The sequence below is a fragment of the Monopterus albus genome, unplaced genomic scaffold (assembly GCF_001952655.1).
Source record: "Monopterus albus unplaced genomic scaffold, M_albus_1.0 scaffold36.1, whole genome shotgun sequence".
NCBI lineage: Eukaryota > Metazoa > Chordata > Actinopteri > Synbranchiformes > Synbranchidae > Monopterus > Monopterus albus.
Window position 1 is genome coordinate 997,099 of NW_018127916.1, and position 21,316 is coordinate 1,018,414.

Below are 21,316 nucleotides of genomic sequence, written 5' to 3' on the forward strand. Positions count from 1 at the left end.
AACTTCCAAAGGGACTTTGGGGAAAAAATCTTCTGACTCTGGTTTTAGTGGGGGGGCAACAGGCATGCAGTCTCCAGCTGAGGAGTGCGGACATCATCAGTTCCATTCACTAACAGTCCTAAAAATGATTTGCTGCACTGATGCATGTACGCACACACACACACACACACACACAGACACACACTGATTATAGTGGTAATGGCACGCGCGGGCGCGCACCTCCCCTCCTTCCTGCATCATAGCCCGCCGTTACTCCCTGACTTGTTGGAAATGCTGGAAGATCTTAAATCTCTCTGATAGCTTACTGGCTGTAAAATCGGTGTGGAATCATCCAAAGAAAAGTGAAACCGCACCAGGGAAATACTCAAATAATAGACAGAGGATTGGATTGTTGTGCATTACCAGTTTACTTGAAGGTAAGTGAGCGCAATTTGCGTAATTTTTGCTTATACCGTCAAAGGATTACAAACCACTGCTGTCAAAAACGCGAGAGGTGAAGACAGCTGAGGAATGTTCTCCGAGATGTATTCATCCGGTAACTTTCCACTTTGACCATATATCATTCTGAAAACGGAAGACAAAATTTGTTACGAAAACTTTTGCCATTTTGCTGCTGGCGTGAGGACAGTTCTCAGACGATCTGTTCAGCTGCAGCATCACCGGTGATGCTGCAGTATATTTACAGTATATTTAAACTGTCAAGATGCTTGAGCAGTGAGGTTGTCAGTACGTTTTCAGGATATAATCGGTGGAACCTATTTTGGTCTTATACTTCGCTCGTTCTACTCAGTATTAGCAGCTCAACAAGTAAATTCGTAATGACTGCATCTCACAAAGACTTGCTCAAACTGCGCTTCAGATTTACATAAGGCATGCTCTTGATGCACTCAGACTGCAGCACTTTTTGATTTCACATTTTCAGTCTCACAGTCTCACGGTGTCCCTGCCTCCTTGTCATTATTTGTCATCATTTCACACCCAACGAGCTTGTGATTGCAATACCCACTCGCTCAGTAATGCTCAAGCCACCACTTCAAATACCCCAGAGGGAGGGCAAGGGCTTTGACACGTCAGAAGTGGAGTGAAAGTGTCTAAATCATAAAAGAAAGTTTCACAGGTGTGTCAGGGTTCCAGTATTGTGTAGCTTTCATTTCAGCCTTGGGAAAATCTGATTTGATCAAACTGATAAGTAGCCTTCTATATACAGTATGTAAATTGTGCACACAAAGTTTGGGAAGCCCTGCTACACAGCCAGGTGGTTTGAGTCAGAAAAGAAGAGATTTGTATGGTGCAATGAAAATGGATCTTGTGTTGGCACAGACTAAGAACAGAAAACACTTTGTAGAGGGTTTATGCTACAGTATGACATAAGATGATACAATTAGAAATATACATATATATATGGTTTAATTATAAATGGATGCATTTATAAATGAAGCATATCTTTAGTTTATTAAATAAACAAATTGAAAAATACATTGTGAAAGAAAATTTGCAGTGCTGCTACAATGCTGTCCTGGAATACAGGCACGCACCGTCACTCTTTACAGGTGTTTATTTTTTCTCTTCCCCTCTTTATCCCCTTGATTGATCTCTTTCTGGGGGGTTTTGTTTTGCAAACTGAATTCAAGATGAGTGAGCTGAGTTTCAGACACATGCAGTGGCAGCGGTCTAGGGCTGTAATGTAGATGAGTATGCAGAAAGCTAATCTGTGCAGGCAGTACTATCATGGTGCATACTGTAGCCTGTGGTAACCATGGCAACAAACAACATCAGAAGAAACTGGTCAGATGGACGAGTGATGCCTGAATAAGAGATGAATGGTATAGTCTCCATGCTTAACAGAGCCATGCACAAAAGAGGACTGAATCATACTTATCTAAATTTCATGGACTAGTAGTTTTATTTATGTGTTTGTTTGTTTCTTCTGTTCATTTCTAATATAATGTCTTTGAAAACAGAGAAGTGTAAATGTGCTCTTTGTGTTCATAGCTCACAAGAGTGACATTTACATCTTAAATGAGGCATTACAGGATCTCAAATTTGGCTCAACCATCATCTCCACCATCTGCCCGCATCACTAAGCCTTTCTCTTTGAAGAGGCTCAGCTGTGGCCAGAACCACGTTCTCCTGCCGCCACTCAATGACATGACTTTGACCGACAAACCTAAGTTTTAAAATAGCAACAACAAACATATTTATTTTACGAAAAGAACATGTGTTGCCATGCTTATGAAAAGTAGTACTCAAACTTTAGAGGAAAAAACAACCCACAGAATGTCTACTGTTCTGGCCACATCTTCATCCGGTGATTTAACAAGGCATCGAAACTGAAATGGATTATGGTTCCCAGTGCCCCTAACCTGCAATCAGAAGACTGAATCTACACACACATACACTACTTCCCATCGAACACTTTTAGTAGAAGCTACAATAAATTGCAACAATGCAGCAGTAAACAGTATCCATAAAAATGATGCAGCATCTCCCTGAGAAATCAGCAAACATCTTAAAAACTGTTCGTCTCAGCTGGTGAACATGACTCAGCAGATGTATCGCTTATGTGTTAGAGCACAGTCTGATGATGTTAGAGTGAAATGCGTCGAATCAAATTTTGGTGAAATAATTAATTATATTTAAGAAATCCTCACTTGCTGGACATGAGCTCAGTTATTTCACACATGAATATGGCAGCTGAATTATGCCACCAAGTTCTGAGTTCATTTCTAATGTGAAATTACATTTAACATCTCAGTTAGGCCAGCGTGTATTGAATACTGAATGCCAGAACACAAAAACGTTTTACCTCTAATTTTATATTCCACTTTGACCAGTCACTGTAACGCTTAAACAGCTAGAGCACTGCTAAGTTGAACATTTCACCTCTAAATCTGACACCCTAGTAGGACATTTATTGTAATTTCCAAGGTTAATTGGGTGAAACCGTTAAAGTTATACAGTTAAACAGTTTTAATCTGATTTATTTCATCAGATTTTTAACTGCCATGATATAGTCCCCAAATGCATAATTCTGTAATCTAAAGTTTTGTCAGAATCAGGTCAGCATGATTAGAACATGATGCAGAGATGCCTAGTTCCTTCAACTTGTCTCAGAGCTGAATCAGCAGTGCCTGGTAGAGTTTAATGCATCTTTTTTAATGATAACTTTTCCCCCGAGGCTAGTCAGTATAGCTATATGACAGCTGGAACATAGTGTGAAGACACATTATCCATCTTTCGTTATTATTCTTCCAAATTTTTCCTGTTGTGCTTGGCTAAGATGTCACCTGAGATATCGCACTTAAACATACAGGTGGTTAGATAAATGAATGAATGAGGGCTAGACATACAATATTTGCCCAGTGATTTTAATGTCCATAATCTCAAAGTCTTTAAAGGCCCTTTGCCCAGCGTAATACTCTGGTACCTGGTGTGAAATCATAATCTAATATCATATGAAACTGTCAGGGCCTTGGGGACTTAATAGTGTAATTTATTTCCCATCCTTAATAAGGAGACAAGACAGGCCTGATGAGCTGACAGGCTTATAACCCTGCAGTCAATTTAATTTCTATAGCCCCAAATCACAGGCCCTTACTCAGTAATACATTGATATTAATATTTGCTGTTAACATAGCATTACAGGAACTTTCTATGAATATTTTCTCAGTCATATTAACTTCAGCTAATGAACAACAAAGATTCAACAAATCAAAAAGACAGAGCTGCACATATATTGCTCTTTAGTTTGTTGTTATGAATGTGGCTCTGTTGTGCTGATTTGAACCCATGGCAGTGTATAAAATACTGCCACTGCAGATGCCCTTTCCCCAGACACGTCTAGATCTGTTCAACCGTGAATGCTCCCAAATAACAAAAGACATTATACCCAGTGAACTACAGAATTAGTTATTACTGAGTAAATCGTTTTAAAAACTATATTACTGACATGTTGAGGAAATCATGCAGTTGCAAATTTCTTCAGTATGACTGTTTGGCTTATAGTTATGGCTGTACTTAAAAACAAAAGAATCTAAATTAAGTTTTACCTTTGCCTCCTTTATGTAACTGGAAAATTAATTGGATGCAGATTTAAAGTTCTGCTTTTGTCATTATCTCCCAAGGGTATCCACAGTTAGGTTTTCTTGGTGTAGAGCTCTGCCACCGTCTGAATATAAAATAGCATTTAAATTCCCACTAATGAAGAATTCAGACCTTTCAAAAGACAAAGATAAAAATCCTCTGATTTAGCAGTATTCGAGTGCCTTTGTTTTTCTCCTCCTAGTGAAGGAGAGCAGCCTTTTATCTGCAAGATGGCTTTGAAAGAGGGAAAACCAAGTGCGCACAAGATTCTGGCTTCATCATATTTAATGTTTTGTGTTTGGTGCACTATGGTACTGAGTCAAGCTTCCACGGACAGGTACAGGGGTCCATATGTATTATTTACTATGAGGTCTAATAGCCGCATCAAGTGGTCTCACATTGGCCAAACTCCGTTTGGCATGCATGGTATTGTTTGTTTATGTGAGGGGACAATTGGTGGTGTTGTTATTTCAAGAAGCAGAGGCCACTAAGAATGCCATTTTGCATTTATTTATTCAATACTATTCGCTTGAGACTTTTGTCAGTCGTGGCTTAATACATTTTCAGCCTAGTTTTGTAAATAATGTGCTCAATGAAAGATTTTGATAAAGCCTTTCAAAAGTGTCCACAAATCTGAGGATGTGTGTTCACTGAAGCCATCTTGCAAAAAACATAATGGAGGTGGTTAGAGATGAGATAAAGGAAATAATGAAATGTGTCTGTGTGTGCTCGTAATGGTCTGAATGAGCGTTGAGGCACAGGATTGAGGCACGTATGCAGTTTTGTGAATCCACTGTAGGCAACAGCCAGAAAATACTAATCGTGAGTCTGGGCATTGTTCTTGCAGGATTCATACCGAGGATGTGATTTAGCTGGAGTATATCATCCAAATGCTCATCACACTTGAGACTAATGGAGAACTAATAGCCCTAGCCTCTAGGATAAAGAAAGGCACATGTTATTTTATGCTGCATTTTGATCAGGAAAATGGCAAACATGTAACTGCTGAGGCTACAGTGCTGCAGTAAGAGATGGGCTCTGTGTTCGCATAGCTGACATTCTCCATCTCCTTTAATAACTCACTCCAGAGAAACATCCCTGAGTAAATTTCTCATCTGGGATGGACTTAAGCAGCAAAAAAATACTGGTAGAATAGAAGATATTTGATGTCCAAATGCACTTAAACAAAATTAAAGCAAATGTTGAGGTTTACTGCATGAAGTAATAGTGACTTAGAAATGTTGGTAATTTGTGCTTTCAGTGTCGTACAGTTTAGCTGCTATATCAGTGTCACTAAAACACCAGCTGTTGTTACTTTGCTTCAGTGATTCATTGCTAATAAGGGTGAATCAATTTGTGTTGGTATTTGTCCTATAGGAAAGAGTAAATCAGGGTTAAATGATTTTCTGTGACGATACTGAGGCTAAAGTAGGCATAAAGTAGAAGTCTTTAATACCATTACTGACTAGTATGTTCATATATTAAGTGCAGTTTTGGTGCATATTTTCTTCTTTTATTTTATTTTTTTTGCAGTTCTTGTCTTTATTTGATATGATATGACATGTAACAAAGGTCTCAAGCCAGAATCCAACCAGTTGTGTTGTTATTTATAATTATTAATTCAGTGTAAAAAATTAATAACAATATAAAAGGATTGAAAATGATATGTGCCTTTATCACATTTTTTTTTAAGTACCCACTATTTGTTTCTACAAAATGAACCAAAGAAGGAGACTGGCAACATTGGAGCACTGCTTCTTCAATGCCCTGTTAATGTACTGTGCAGGACTGTATCCAGTTGGATCAAAAAATTGGAAATGGATTTGTTTAGATCTTGGGATGTATGGATTAAAGATAAATAAGAAGTACAAAATAAGTATCAATAAACATGTTAAAATAGGGGACTTCTGAGGAAACATATTCTCTAAAACCAGATATTTTACATATCATTTTTTATATCAGCTTTACAGATCTGTGGTGACTGGATCATAGAGTAATGAGCTCCCTTGTGGACAGTAGCACACTTTATACACAGCCTGTCTTCAGCTAAAGGGCTCTCTCTTGAACTACATCCTGCTTGTTTGTAATAAACAGTAAAAAGCTTATTCATAGAGCGACCCTCTAAACATGGGCATCTTTCAGGCTCAGTTTTTATGTTTATTTGACTCATTGTTGTACGACAGATTTTACTGGATGCTATAGCCGGGAGAAATCTTCGCCTCTGATAGGGTCTCAACTAAGGCTCCAGACAGCACCACAGTCAGAATTTCTCTACTCCCACCCTTCTGTGCTTGCTGCTGTTTCTACTGTAGGGCCTGCCAAAAATTGAGTCTGTTTTCCATACAAGCCTCCCATGTCAGCAGTAATATTTAGCTGCTATTGGAGGGCTTGTATAGTATTCTTTGGTTCAAGTAGTCACCCTCATTTAAAGATGTATTTATGTAATTCCAGTTCTGCAGTTAGTTGCAACAAAGGGTCTAACTGCTTTTCCTTTTTTGCTGCTTTTAATAAAAACACAAGTCAGAAAGTCTCTAAACAGAGTAGACATATGGTATAATTCAAACAACATAAAATGCAACGCTGAGAGGTTTGTTACTCAGAAAAACATGCAATAGCAAATCATCCAGCGTTAGATCACCCTATGTCCATGTGCTTAAGATTTCATGATAAAAAAAGCAGCAGGGTTAATGTAGCCAGGCTGTGAAATTGGCACAGAAATGTGTTAGAAGACCTCATGTTGGTGGATTTCATTTATTGGGCTTTTTGTTGCCTACTGCTAGAAATGTTTTTCTGTGTACACTGATTTCTACTGAAGTTTCAGTGTGTTTTGTAACTATGCAGTTGTGTTATCTTGGTCAGCAGACACTGGCTGGTATGTATAGGTTGGGTGATATGATGATATGAGATTTTATGAATTTGTCTGGAATTACTATTTACACTGTTCCATTCATCTGTGGCTGTATAGTGTGTTGTGGTTAATACTGAAATGAGCAGGACAGTTATGATGAGAGTCCAAAACTCTTCTATATTTGTTTCTCCAGAGCTGGTGAGGTAATAGCATTCTCTTCAAGAGTCTTTCATAATACACGTAAAGGAAGGCAACAAAAGTTGTAGAGAAACACAGGGTCAAGTCCATCTGAATATTCTTTAAGCAGACTGATGAATAATGCTGCTACTGCAGCAGCAGCAGGAGCAGCACAGAGCTCACTGCAGAGTGGAAAGAAACCTTCCTGGGAGTCTGACAGCATTCAGTGAAGAAGATTATGTAATTAGAAAATCAGTTTTTTATGTTGTATTGCTCTTGTGTTGATTGGAGATCATTTGCTTTCTCAAGCACAATTGCACTTCTCAGCAGTGTAACCAAAAGGTTTCAGATAAATCGTGCCCAAACCGCTCCCTTCAAATATGTGCATCGATTTACTGCATTTGTTTTGTGTTAAGTGCCATCACTGAACAGCAATTTGTTCTATTTCTGTCATTATTTCTCAGTAAAGCAATTTGTACAGTGATTTTTACAACAGTATTTTCAGCAATATGGTTTTATGTTAGTCGTTAATTAGACCACAGCACCAGATATATATATTTATGATTCAGGGTGCTCACTTTTATTCAGATCCACGTTTTAGTGTAGACGTGTGTGTGTTCCTCTAACAAAATGATCCCATGGGCAAATCTAAAATGTTGCATATTGTTGACAGGTTGTGTTGTGGCAGGACATTCCCTGGCTAGGGCACAAGCTGCCATGCCATTTGGTTGTCTGACCCTCGGGGTGAAGAAGGATTACAACAGCCCCTCAGAGGTGACCGATAAATATGACCTTGGACAAATTGTTAAATCGTGAGTATATCCATGTTCTAATATTATGCTGTATAATAAGGGCATAAAATCTTTCAAGGAAGTTGCTCAGAATATGATGCATGTTTTTTTTCTGTGTTTCACAGAGAGGAGTTTTGTGAGATATTCCGAGCGAAGGATAGGAACACCTTGAAAATGTACACCTGTAAAAAGTTCCATAAGAAGGATGGAAGGAAAGTGAGGAAAGCTGCCAAGAATGAGATCATGATCTTAAAAATGTAAATGAAACTTTGAGCTTTTCGTTAGGCTTTTTTAGGTTTTAGCTCCTGTATTTTTTTTTTTTCAAACAAGCGTCTGTGTTTCACTCTTCTTTAATGATCAGTCTAATAATAGTTTAGATTAGTTTAGGACAAATCTGATGAAAATACCAAAACCAACGACTTTATCTTACTAACAAATATTGATTCTGAAGGCACATTTTGATGTTGTTATTATTTTACTAGGAGACCAGAATATGACCAAGAGAAATCTGGACCAAGTCAACTGGGTTTTAAAATTTCACTTCACAAAGATTAAGCAATATTGTACTTTTCAACTGTCTGGTGAAATTATTAGTTATTTATTTCTGCTTAAATATCTTGAATGTTGGGTTAAAAAAAACTTGCACCATTTACTGAATCTATTTATTGCTCATTTTCACCCTACTTATATCCACCATTCTCCTCCTCCTATTACTCCTTTGCCTCTTTTCCTGATTTTCATAGGGTCAAACATCATAACATCCTCCAGCTGGTTGATGCCTTTGAAACTAAGAAAGAGTACTTCATTTTTCTGGAGCTGTGAGTATTATTAGAGGCACATTTGGCACAGACTGGTATGCGCTGCACTTGTTCAGCTCATAAAACAAATGTTTTATTCAACAGGTGAAAATGTTTTACATTTCTGTCATCAACAAGTGATGTGTTTTTTAATTTGGCTGTCCTGTCTCTTCAGCGCCACAGGCAGAGAGGTTTTCGACTGGATCTTAGATCAAGGTTACTATTCGGAGAGGGACACCAGTAATGTTATGAGGCAGGTGCTCGAAGCTGTTGCTTACCTGCACTCTCTGAAAATTGTCCACAGAAACCTGAAGGTACAGTATACTGCTGACACCTAGTGTGAAACAGCAGCATTTCACCATGGGCCAGTGACTGCCCTTTTGGCTACAAGCATGAAATACCACACATTCAGATCATATCCTTTCCAGTCTGGTAAAGCTTTTATTGTTTGCTTACACAGCTGGAGAACTTGGTGTACTTTAATCGTCTGAAGCACTCCAAAATTGTTATCAGTGACTTCCAATTGGCAAAATTAGAAAATGGACTCATTAAGGATCCGTGTGGGACTCCAGAATATCTTGGTAAGCTTAACACCTGAATGTAGATCAGTAATATAAATAAGCTAATTTGACAGGTGTGTAATTATACAATATGAGCAAATCTTGGTTACTTAGTCTAAAACTACATCATATCATCAAGATGCTTAAAGCTTGTTCTTGCTTTCAGCTCCTGAGGTGGTTGGGAGGATGAGATATGGGAGACCTGTGGACTGTTGGGCCATAGGAGTCATCATGTATATACTGTAAGTACCCAGAATGTGCTCACAAATATACTATTTTGATATGTTTCTTATGTATTTAGGTGATATGTTATGGCCTATCATGTTCTTATTTTGTCAACTGAACAGTTTATCTGGGAACCCCCCTTTCTATGATGATGCAGACGAAGATGACTCTGACAATCGTGATAAGAACCTTTTCCTAAAGATTTTGTCAGGGGACTATGAATTCGATTCACCATATTGGGACGACATTTCAGATTCTGGTAAGACACAGTCAATCAATTGGTTAAAATGTACTGTGTATCAATATAATTGTATTATGAATGTCTCCGTTTATGTATCCAGGGTCTGATATTGCAAGCGCAACTTCGCTGTTATCATACTTTGTTATAATTTTCATGTGTTTTGCAGCCAAAAACTTAGTGGCATCTCTGATGGAAGTGGACCAAGATCAGAGACTGACTGCACAGGAAGCTATAGCCCATGAATGGTAATGATGATCAAATATAAATGCTCTCACCAACACAACCTAAGTTATGTGCCTTCTTATAGTACATAACCACAAATCTGATAAGTCTTCATGTTCCTTCTCATAGGATCTCTGGAAATGCTGCCTCTGACAAGAACATCAAGGATGGCGTTTGTGCACAAATAGAAAAGAATTTTGCCAAAGCTAAGTGGAAGGTAATGGTCACGTTGAGATTGTCAATCACATGTCTATACTTTCCTGCAGTTCTTCCACACTGCTGCTTTAAACTGTGTTCAAAATTTATTTTATATATTTGTATACTGTTGGTGCTTTTTTCCTGTTTAATCCTGTTTTTTTTTTATTTTAAAAAAGTCAGAAAATGGGCACTCCAGACAGAGAAACTGGATGCTCACCCTCAAAAATATAAATCAAAACTGTCATAGCTAACACATTTTATCCAGAGGCCTTACTCTGAGTATTCACCCTCATATTTTTTGTGCTGACCATATTTCACTGACAGGATCAGTTAGTAAAGTTTGTTCAAACTGACTTTATCTTTCTATTACTCACAGAAAGCTGTAAGAGTGACTACCCTCATGAAGAGACTTCGAGCATCTGATCAGGGTGATTCTGGGGCTTCTAGTCTTGCTGCAGGGGGTACAGCTGACCCCAATACACCCAGTGGCACTCCTGCTCCTTCAGCTGGCGGCGGTGATGGTGTTGCTGCAAGCATTAAAGCTGCTCTTAGTGAAAAGGCTCCTGACACACAGACTGCCTCCATCTCTGCACCCTCACTGCCCAGTGCAGCCAGGCAGGAAGAGCAGCCTCAGGTACGGTGCAATGGCGATGTTCCCCAAATGTTGCCTCAAACAAAGGGGGATTAGGAGTCAGTCAAATTCAAGAAGAGGACCCTTGCCAACCAACAAGCACATGTGCAGTACAGCCAATACATTTGGCATGATGATACCGTGTCTGTGCTGTTTGACTGTCCCCCTGTTTCCAGAATTATTTCACAACATTTTTTTTGCCTTGTGTACTGACCAGTCTATTGAATAGTGTTCTCCCTTGTTAGTTTGTGTACAAGTCCCTTTAAAGCTAGTTGCAAAGTAGCTCTTCTGTTGTTTCCTTTTCTCTAACAACTGTAAAAACTCATAGTGTAATTTTGTGAAATCAACTCAACTATATTCAACAGCTCACTGTATATAGATGTATTTGTCTGTTTCAACAAGTTGCTAGTTTTCAGCTAAGCTCATGTCTTGTGACTTAAAATTACAAGTTGAAGAATCAAAGATTCAAGTAAAGTGAAAATATAAACATTTATTTAAATAAAGTTACATTTATAGGAATCCTTTAAGTATTTAAGTAAACTAATGTCTCAAATGCTTTAAATTGTAATACAGACAGGGAATTATATTACTTGTCATGTATATTTTGAATGTCTCAAAAGTCAATTTGTGACTGCAAAATAAAACTGCAAATTATTTTACCCATGCTGAAGATTTGAGCACTGTGCTTAAAATATTTTAGAATGAAAGACTATGATCAGATCGTGGTCACCGTTAGTAGCTTTGGTGCAGTGCAACATCAGACAACTTAGGATTTTAAGGCAGAACAAGAGCATATTTTTAAGTTCAAGTGCCTTAATATTTTTTTGCAGTAATGTGCTGACAACAACTTGATTGCTTACTGATTTTACATAAACGCTTTAGCTGTTTTCTTTGCTCTTCTGTTTAGTCTTAGTGCTGCTGATTCTCGTGTTCTGTCCTCTTCGCACTTCATTTAAAACAGAAAACTAGATTGGGGTGATGTTTTAGCTGTTGTTGTGGTGTCACATATAATTAGTGAATTCATAGTTTATAGCTGAGTCCATATACTGTTTCACTATGTATATTTGCCTTGTATATGTGTATTTTTTAAATTTATATGTGTATTTAGCAACACGTAGCTGAGCTAATGGGTTGCTACAATGCTTGTGAATGAATAAAATGTGCAATGCTAATATTGCTGAAACTGTTTTCAATCAGCCCCGTCACCAAACACCTTTTAAATTTTATCCAACTCTTTATTGCAAAAACTTGCAAACAACTATAACCATTTTAGAATAGCTGAATGTAGTTTTATATGTGTCTTATATTTAAAATGTGTATATATTTATATACTTTAACTTACAGTATATAGTTTATTATACTTTTTCAGTATTTAGAAAACATTTTTCAATATTCAACATAGATGCTTTAAAAAAAAAAGTTTAACATTTGAATACTCAAAATTACTGTACATATGTCACTGTTAGATAACATAAGACCAAGATTTGGGGTATTTATTGTTTGCTAACAAAGAGTGAACAACAACACATTTACAGATATTTCCATTTAATAAGGTTAATCTCTGTTATGACTGCAAGATTTTGATTTAGCTTTTCAGACAAATTAGACATATTTACAGGTGAGGTGGAGATGCAGCCCAATATGTTGTTTATTTTTTTTAAGGTATTTTATAAATGAATCAGATTTATAAAACAAGTTGTTTTAAGTTTGTATCTGAGGCCAAAGGTATTTTTTCTTAGTGCTAACGGTGTTATAACTGCATATGTTAAAACTCATTTGGCTAAAGTTTACTCTAGCATGCTTTGCCTTGAGCTATGACTGGTAATACACACAATAATCTACAATAAACAACCTGACCTGTTTTTGTTTTAGGAAAGAAATATAGATTTAGCTTATGCCATTTGACTATTAACTATTTGTAGTCTATTTGAGATGTCAATTATTTGTTGTAACAAGTTCATGTTTGTTGTCTACATCAGATTTCTGACAAGTTGTGCAAAAATGTTAATAAAACTATGAACGTTTTACTTTTCATAGGTTTATCAGGAGCCACACAGTTTTGCTGGATGGCTGGTGTTTTGGCCCAGGTGCTGCTGCTATTTGCCTCTATGTCACTGTATATTAAGGCTTACCCTTGATTAAAATCGAATATGACAGTGGTTTATTCACCACTAAGTGGCAGTAATTCATTCTACAGCTTCATGTACGTCGAAATAAAACGAAGAAGATGATTCCTCTCCATTGCAGCAGTAGAAGAAGAAAAACGTTGGTCTCCATTTTTTGATCACTTGGTGGAAGCCATCGACCATCAGCTAATCAAAGACCGCCTGCAATATCGATACTGAGTTGGGAGTATAGGCAAAGTGAGTCACAAATAAATAATATGTGCGCAAAAATACTGAGATTCATAGTCTGTGACACGTTTTGTAATGAACGAACTAGTTGTAAGCTAACGCAGATAAACCAATTTCTTAGCGTTAATGCTAGCCAAGTCGCGTTAGCTCTTATAGCATTACGTTTTGAATATCGCCGTTGGTTATAGTCGCGGTGTGCTCGCTGATTTAAAGATGCTAACTTTGCCATTGTCAAAAAAAAACTACCGCTCTTTGACTGCGTTTGGTTATAGCAGTGCAGTCATTTATAAAATACAAATGACTTGTTTATGTTGTGGCGTAGTTTACTCAGGCCTGGTGATGCTATAATTAGCAGGCTACTCTTGGAGCCAACAATAGCAACCACACTACTCAATGTTACTTGTCTTAGGTTTGACGTATGGAGCCATCTTTTAAGGCACTGTAGTACTTTGTAGAAATAACACACTTGCCAACATGTAATTCATCACTGTTATACTAAGAATACTAGGTATCCATTCACGCATGTTGTTATTTGTGCTGTCATGTAATTGATGCTTTCAAGTAATATTATTTTATTTGCGTTCTGATTTGTCTATATATGCATTTTAATGTTTTCTTTCTGTTTGCCTTTTGTATGTATTTTAATGTTTTATCCATCGGTCTGCATTGTGTTAAGTATTTTGAATTGCCTTTGTGTATGAAATGTGCTATATAAATAAACTTGCATTTATGTGGTTCTGCCTGCAGAATTCTAATAAGTTTAATTGTGCAAAGTCACTTCACTGTTTAGTTTTACTATGATGGATGTACCAAGTCAAAAGTGGTGAATTCACTTGCCTTCATAAAATGATCCAAATCTTTAACTTTGCTTCCAGAAAAGATACTGACTACAGACATGTGGAATGGGCCAGGGCCAGGACAAGGACTACGTGGAGGACCACGCTTTCGGTAAACAAGCATAATTTTGTTATATACATAGATTCAATATAAATTTCAACTTAGTATTAAGAATCGAAATGTACCTTGATCAGTAACTGCACTTGCCATTTGCTAGGGGTGGGGACTGGGCCGTATGGTTTAAAATGTGGTATTGCTGTATCTGTGTATATGCAAAATTGATATCAGTGTTTCCCACTGAATTAGATTCTACTTGTGTCAGTAACTTGGGTGGGATTCATAATTTATTATTATTATTAAATACAGTAATACTATTGTCTTTGTTCTTGCTGTTGTGCTTTTCATCTGACCTTGCACTAGCTGACTCGCCCACAGCAGCATGTCAGTTGTTGTCCTCCTCTTCCTCTCCTACAGTACATCTCTCTCCAGCTAATTACACTGGTCAGACTGTTCAGGTTTCCCAGATGTGTCTACTTAAGTTTCTAATAGTGTTGTAATCAAGACCAAGACCAGGGTGTACTGAGATTGAGACAAGACCAAGATTTAAGGGCTGGAGACCGAGTCAAGACCAAGAACAACAGACCAGTGTAGTTAAACTGATTTGGATAGCACTGGTTCACCTGTGTTTCAGTCACACTAATGACACAAAAAATTCATTGATGACATTAAAAATTTCCTAAAATAATGCAAAAGTTCAGCTGTACACAAGTTTGCTCTTAGATTGGTCTTGAAACCGAGACCAAGTCCGGTGTCACGTTCTACAACACTGCAGGGGCCGTCTATAGTAACATCGAAAGCCTACTACTAAAATATTAAATAACCTGGAAATATTAAATAATTCTTACATAGTGTAGGACTACATTCCAATTCAGACCGGTCATTAGGGACCTCCTGTTTATTATACTAAAACATGTAAGTTTTTGCATAATTTTGGAGATTTTTTTTATGGGTAAGAATATTTACTAATGTTAATCTATTACTATCAAATTCAGTTTAACTGCACTGGTCTGATTTTGGGTTTGGTTTTGATTCGGTCTCAAGCCCTTAAGTCTCAATACAACCCGGTCTTGATCTTGATTACAACATTAGTTTCTAATATTAACTCTGATTTGCTCATACAGTGGGAAAATAATTATTTCATCCCCTGCTGATTTTGTAGGTTTGCCCACTTACAAAGAAATGAGTGGTCTATAATTTTTATGATAGGTTTATTCTAAAGGAGAGAGACAGAATATCAACAAAAAAATCCCCAAAAAGCACAAGATACAAATGTTATAAATTGAGTTGCATTTCACTAAGTAAAGTAAGTATTTGATCCCCTATAAACCAACAACAATTCTGGCTCCCACAGACTGGGTATGTGCTCATGTGGTGCCCAAATTAGTCCTGTCAATTTAAGAAGGTGCTCCTAACGACAATTCGTTATGTGTATAAAAGACACGTGTCCACAGAGTTTCTCTATGTTCCATTCAAACCTCACCACCATGGGCAAGACCAAATAGCTGTCAAAGGAAGTCAGGTACAAGACTGTAGACCTGCGCAAGGCTGGAATGGACTACAAGACCATCAGCAAGAAGCTTGGTGAGAAGGAGACAACTGTTGGAGTGGCTATTCACAAATAAACTAACAAACTAACCATCAGTTGCCCTCAGTCTGGAGCTCCCTGCAAGATTTTTGCCTCATGGGGTAAGGATGATCATGAGAAAAGTTAGGGATCAGCCCAGAACTACATGGGAGGAGCTTGTGAATGATCTCAAGGCAGTTGGACAGACCACAGACACCAAACAAACCATTGGTAAAACAGTACGCCACCATGGATTGAAATCCTGCAGCACCTGCAAGGTCCCACTCCTCAAGAAGGCACATCTACAGGCCCGTCTGAAGTTTGCCAGTGAACATCTAAATGATTCAGAGAAGGATTGGGAGAAAGTGCTGTGGTCAGCTGAGACCAAAATTGAGCTCTCTGTGACTCTCTGTGTTTGGAGCAAGAAAAAAATGCTGATTATGACCTTAAGAACACCATCCCTACAGTCAAACACAGAGGTGGGAACATTATGCTTTGGGACTGTTTCTCTGCTAAAGGTACAGGCTGACTTTGCCGCATTGAGGGGCCAATGGATGGGGCCATGTATTGTAAAATCTTGGGTGAGAACCTCCTTCCCTCAGCCAGGACACTGAAGATAGATTGTGGATGGCTCTTCCAGCATTACAGTGACCCCAAACATACCAGCTCAAGAGGAAGCACATTAAGGTCATGGAGTGTCCTAGCCAGTCTCCAGACCTTAATCCTATATAAAATCTATGGAGGGGGCTGAAACTTTGAGTTGCCAAGCAACAGGCAAGAAACCTTAAGGATTTAGAGAAGATCTGTAAAGAAGAGTGGACCAAAATCCCTCCTGAGATGTGCACAAACCTGGTGACCAGCTACAAGAAACATCTTACCTCTGTGCTTGCCAACAAGGGTTACTCCGCCAAGTACTTAAGTCATGTTTTGCTTGGGGATCAAATACTTATTTTACTCACTGAAATGCAACTCAGTTTATAACATTTGTATGATGTGCTTTTTTGTTGATATCCTGTCTCTATCCTTTAGAATAAACCTATCATAAAAATTATAGACCACTCTTTCTTTGTAAGTGGGCATAGTTTTTAACCATGAGTGTCTGTATTTGTAGACCCACATAAAGCATGTAACATTTGTGCATTTGAGGAGTCTCCTCCTTTGATGTATATGCTGTTGACTCGTATTATATACTGGCCCATCCTTCTTATATGTCTGCTTTATATAGTGACTAGATCGGCAATTTTGAAAATGAAATTAATATTTTTCCCCTTTGTGTTATTTTGTAAAAGCTTTGGTTGTGTGCATGTGAAACTAATCAACAGCCTAACCTATTACTGTATATTATTCCAGTGGTGATCATCGTGGCGAAATGTTTGGGGGCAGAGACCGTCCCATGCCTGATTTTAGAGGTAGAGATGGGATGAACATGGGTCATATGGGCCCAAGACCTCTAGATCTGCCACCTATGAATATGAGGAGAATGGATGGGCCTCCCATTAGGGGGTGTGATTTGGACCCACGTGATATGCGAGGAGGGGGGCCAAACAGAGATTTCTTCAGACCTGGACAAGAGCCAGACTTCAGTCTTAGAAGAAACTATGAAATGACCATCAGAGACAAACTCATGAATTCTTCTGGTTTTCCGGGACCAGGCAGGAGCTCAGACATGGGAGGAAGGGGTATGCCACCACGGGAAACAAACAGTAGATTCATGGACACGAGGGAGAAAGAGTCATTTCATTATGGCATGCAACGGTTCAACAATCCCAATATTGATGGAAGAAGAGGGTTTCCCATGGAGCGAAATGATGGATTTAGGGACATGCGAGATAGGCCACCAATGGGCATTGGTGACACTGATCGCTGTGATATGGACTTATCACATGAAAAGAGAATGATGGACAGTGATAGAAGAGGAGGTCCACCTTTCAATCCAAGAGGTGGATTTGATTCTGATATGGATTTTAGAAATCGTCCTGGACAATCGGCTGAATTTAGAGGTAGAGATCGATCTCCTTTAAGATTTGGAAACAGCGGTGCTTCTTCAGTGGACAGGGTGAAGTCAGACATGACTTCAGATGTTGCTGGCCCTCAAAGATCAGAGTTTATGGGTGTAGAAGACCCTCTCAGAAAGAGTCAGTATCCAGCTTCAAGTAACAGTCCTCTTATGGATTACCGGAGCGGTGAAGAGATGACTCTTGCAGAAGAATGGAAGAACCGTCAGAAAGACAAGAACCCTTTCTTGAACACGAGTAAAGGTTTGGGGGGTGTGCCTGAACCCAGCTTCCCTCTGGGTTTTGGCAGAGATGTGAATGTTAGAGATCCACCATTTCAGGAAAGGGAAAGGCTAACTTTTGAATTCCCAGAGAAAGATGTTGGTTTTCCTCATGATGACCACTATCCTACTACCGATGTACCACCAGCTGGCACCAAAGAGCCTCCAGACCATCCACTCACAGAAAGAAGTCCCCATAATGGACCTCTTGGTAGAGAAAATGAGGACAAACACTGGCTTGGAGAAAGGGATCCGAAGCACAGTCAGAATGAACCACATCGTGACAAAAGGACACCTTACTCTGAAGATAAGAATCAGGCCTCTCATGAGATTCAGGAGCCAAATGATTGTTTTAAACAGATGAAAGATATCCCACACAATCAAGAACCTGCTAGGGGTGAGATGGCAGCAGGACCCGATTTCCAAAGTAGCAGCACCGTGCAGGCAAGGGACCAAGACTACAGGGACATCGATTACAGAACAGGGTCCGGGAGGGCTTTCGATTACAAACACGGGGAGCTTCCAGTACCAGAGAAACTCATAAAAGAGTCTAAACCAATTGATCCTTCAAATTTTAGTGAGTCTGGTTGTCAGGTATGTGTGTTTGGTTTTCTTTGTCATTAGTATTTGTTTAAGAATTATATTTGTTTTTATAGTGTTTTTGACATTTCATTATTTTCATGTTAATCAAAATATTTGTGAAAGGATCAAGATTACAGGAGTGCATCAGTGGACAACAAAGCTTCTAATACAATATCTATAATTGGTATTCCAAAGACTGCCACAGTGGAGCAGGTAATAATAAAATAATAAGAAAAGCTACTTTGTGTTAGTTATGGTTGGGTGTTGGTGGTATTACTAAGTAGAAACAGCCATGGCCTAACTCCCTCAGTTTGCTATATTGTTTTGCAGATTCTTGGTGCCTTTACAGTCCGTGATGGTGTGCAAATGCAAGGGATGAAAGTCAAAGGTGTTGTACCAGGTAAGAATTAAGTTTCTTAGTGAAACTGTGTGGGGCAATCGATCGCAAACATGTCCCTCGACATTTCGCTTTGTATGACATTCAAATGGCCGCATTTTTTTCTTTATGTTCTTGGTTGCTTTTGTTGTTGCTGGTCTGTGTGAACTCGCTCAGAAAGGAGGAGGGGGGTGGGGTTCTGTTATGCCATCGTTTTTCGAGTTGGTGGTTGTAGGGTCATTGTCAGCATTATTCGGAGCTTTGGAGAGTGATATTCAGTGTGGAACACAAAAGAGCTGTGACAAGTGATTCACTGAATGTGTCCTGCAGGGACAGTTCTTTTAACTACACTGAATGACAAAATGTTAACAACCCTGCAATGGAATTTGCCTTGTTAGTGCTGTGTTCATCCTGTTGATTTAAACATCTGCTTTAGAGTGAAGACTTTCCTCTGTGGATCATTGTACATGTGGTTATACCTGATGCAAAGCCTTTTTGTGAACATTGTCTTAAAGGGTGTTAACCTTGCATAATTATATCAATGCAAATTATCACAGAAAGAATGATTAGGTACCTTGTTTAATTTGATATAAAAACGAAGAGCAAAACTTTGTCTCCATGGTGCACACCATGCAGTTGTTCACAGCCACTCGTCAGTTAATGCTTGGCTTTATTAAAGCCTTCATGGCTGATATGGCATGAATCATCTGAAAACTGAATAGAAAATGCTTAAAATGTGTTTTCCTGTAAAGGTAGGTATATCAGTAAAGTTGTAAAATTTCGCTTACACTGATCTCGATGTGTTCATCAACTGCTGTCTTTCATGTATTAGTGGTTGACTGTCATTACTGGCATTGACTAACAAAAGCCCATCTGTATTTCAAATGCTGTCCCCAGGTTACAGCTACGATACGGCCTATGTGGAGTTTTTAAACCTCGAGGATGCAGTCCACTTCATGGAGTCCAACAAGGTGGCCCATCCTCGTCACTCTACGAAGGCCATCTCTCCCATCAGGATTACGAGGGATTGAGAGGGCAATTAGTAGATGGGGAGGGAGAGATCCTGGGTAGCTGGGGTTGCTATTAATTTTAGTGAACTTTGGCTGAGGAGATGATGTCAGTTTTTGACATTTTTACGTGGTAATGCTTTAAACCTCAACAGCTGGTCCTAATTTTACAAATGATGCTTAAGATACTTACCCACAAAGCCATGGTAGTACATCAGGTTACTTGTTTGGCATCTAAAAGATTTAGACGAAATATTTTAAACAGTAGTCAACTGTGTATGTGCACAGACATACCATAGGTTTCCCTGCCATTGTTTACTATCCTTAAATTCTAAAAAAAAAACCCATTCCTTTCAAGTTTGTGTGTTATAAAATTTGATATTCGACTTGTTTTGTGCGCCCTATGAAGAAGCTGAGGAAGCACTTGCAGATTTCAGCACTTTGCTTACCAATGCCTTAGCAGGCCTTGAGTTTGGAAACAGTCCTGTGTTAAAACAACACAAGGGGGTGCCTTGTAGTTGACATGTTGTTTCAGGTACAAGTGAGACATGAAATAGGATCTGGGATTCTAGTGTAAGTGAAGTTTAAAGTCGCATCAGATATCTTAATTCTCCACTGCATTGTATATTACTCTTTTGCAACCTGGAATTTTATCATCCGACAGTTATCCTACCTTTAGTCATGATGATCGTGAGGTAAACGGTAGAAACTCGAAACACTGTTCATTTCTGATAGTAATATACCAGGAATCTTCATGTAATCGATAGACCACTACGGCGTCTTTGATAAAGAATGTCACATTGCCTTCCCGCAAAAGTTGAACCGAGCACAACTTTTTGCTGGATGAGTATGTGGTGGCATCCCATGAGCATATATGGTGGATGCTGTGCCCCCACTCAATGCCGATTTACGTCTTTTTTTTTTTTCTTTTTCTTTTTTTGTACTGGAACAAAAAAAATCCCCTGAAGCTCAAATTTGTTATTCCCTTGTAGACTACAATAATGAAAGACACTCCTATCAAGCAGTTGATATGATACCTTGAAATGCAAACCAGGTCAATTATCTTTGCTTTTTTTATGAATTTTTAATCCATGGAGGTTTTATATTTGTAAAACTTTCCCAGAGCCTAGAAAACAAAGATTTTTCTTTTTTGTGTCATTGCAATGTAAAGCTTATGGACTGGGCAGGAGCCCGCAGGAAGTGGTGGGGTAGGGATGCTGCACATTTCCATTGATCTGCACAACAAGAAAGCAAACCCAGATGATGAAATTTTTTTTTTTGGCCCATGTAACAGATGAGTTTGTTTGTTTTCCCCCTCAAGTGACTGGTTGCTATCTTTAAGTCATGGATCCAGCTATCCTTAATAGATCCATGTTGCAGCTTCGTTGTTGCTAGAAATAGCTTATTCATTTGGATGACTAGCTAAAGTTGTTCCAAATGTGGCCTTATGAGAATCCTGCTGTTTCTAACTTAAAAGAAATACATATA

The 21,316-nt window shown here is 38.5% G+C and overlaps 2 protein-coding genes across 3 annotated transcripts in view; both read left to right on the forward strand.

The window, feature by feature from the left end:
• The first annotated feature begins 218 nt into the window (after window positions 1–218).
• Window positions 219–11,945, forward strand: LOC109959028 (caM kinase-like vesicle-associated protein). The gene is made up of 11 exons (XM_020598083.1): window positions 219–416; window positions 7,782–7,920; window positions 8,025–8,156; window positions 8,643–8,717; window positions 8,872–9,010; window positions 9,157–9,277; window positions 9,423–9,498; window positions 9,604–9,740; window positions 9,889–9,967; window positions 10,074–10,161; window positions 10,519–11,945. The coding sequence occupies exons 2-11, from the start codon at window positions 7,826–7,828 to the stop codon at window positions 10,828–10,830; spliced, it is 1,254 nt and encodes a 417-aa protein (XP_020453739.1). The 5' UTR covers window positions 219–416; window positions 7,782–7,825; the 3' UTR covers window positions 10,831–11,945.
• Window positions 11,946–12,960: 1,015 nt separating this feature from the next.
• Window positions 12,961–21,316, forward strand: part of rbm6 (RNA binding motif protein 6) — an 18,257-nt gene continuing 9,901 nt past the window's right edge. Inside the window, exons 1-6 of one of the 2 annotated variants that reach the window (XM_020598054.1) lie at window positions 12,961–13,136; window positions 14,003–14,075; window positions 16,939–18,457; window positions 18,569–18,658; window positions 18,776–18,845; window positions 19,719–19,792. In XM_020598054.1, coding sequence (XP_020453710.1) covers window positions 14,023–14,075; window positions 16,939–18,457; window positions 18,569–18,658; window positions 18,776–18,845; window positions 19,719–19,792 — 1,806 coding nt within the window. In that variant the 5' untranslated portion in view covers window positions 12,961–13,136; window positions 14,003–14,022. The remainder of the gene's footprint in view (window positions 13,137–14,002; window positions 14,076–16,938; window positions 18,458–18,568; window positions 18,659–18,775; window positions 18,846–19,718; window positions 19,793–21,316) is intronic. The other variant, XM_020598053.1, reaches the window with a different exon arrangement.

Excerpts from the sequence above, each read along its gene's own strand:
- LOC109959028 (XM_020598083.1), top strand. The coding sequence starts at position 7,826 with ATGCCATTTGGTTGTCTGACCCTCGGGGTGAAGAAGGATTACAACAGC. Across the intron at positions 7,921-8,024 it reads CTTGGACAAATTGTTAAATC|AGAGGAGTTTTGTGAGATAT; the intron begins GTGAGTATATCC and ends TGTGTTTCACAG. Across the intron at positions 9,499-9,603 it reads GGAGTCATCATGTATATACT|TTTATCTGGGAACCCCCCTT; the intron begins GTAAGTACCCAG and ends TCAACTGAACAG.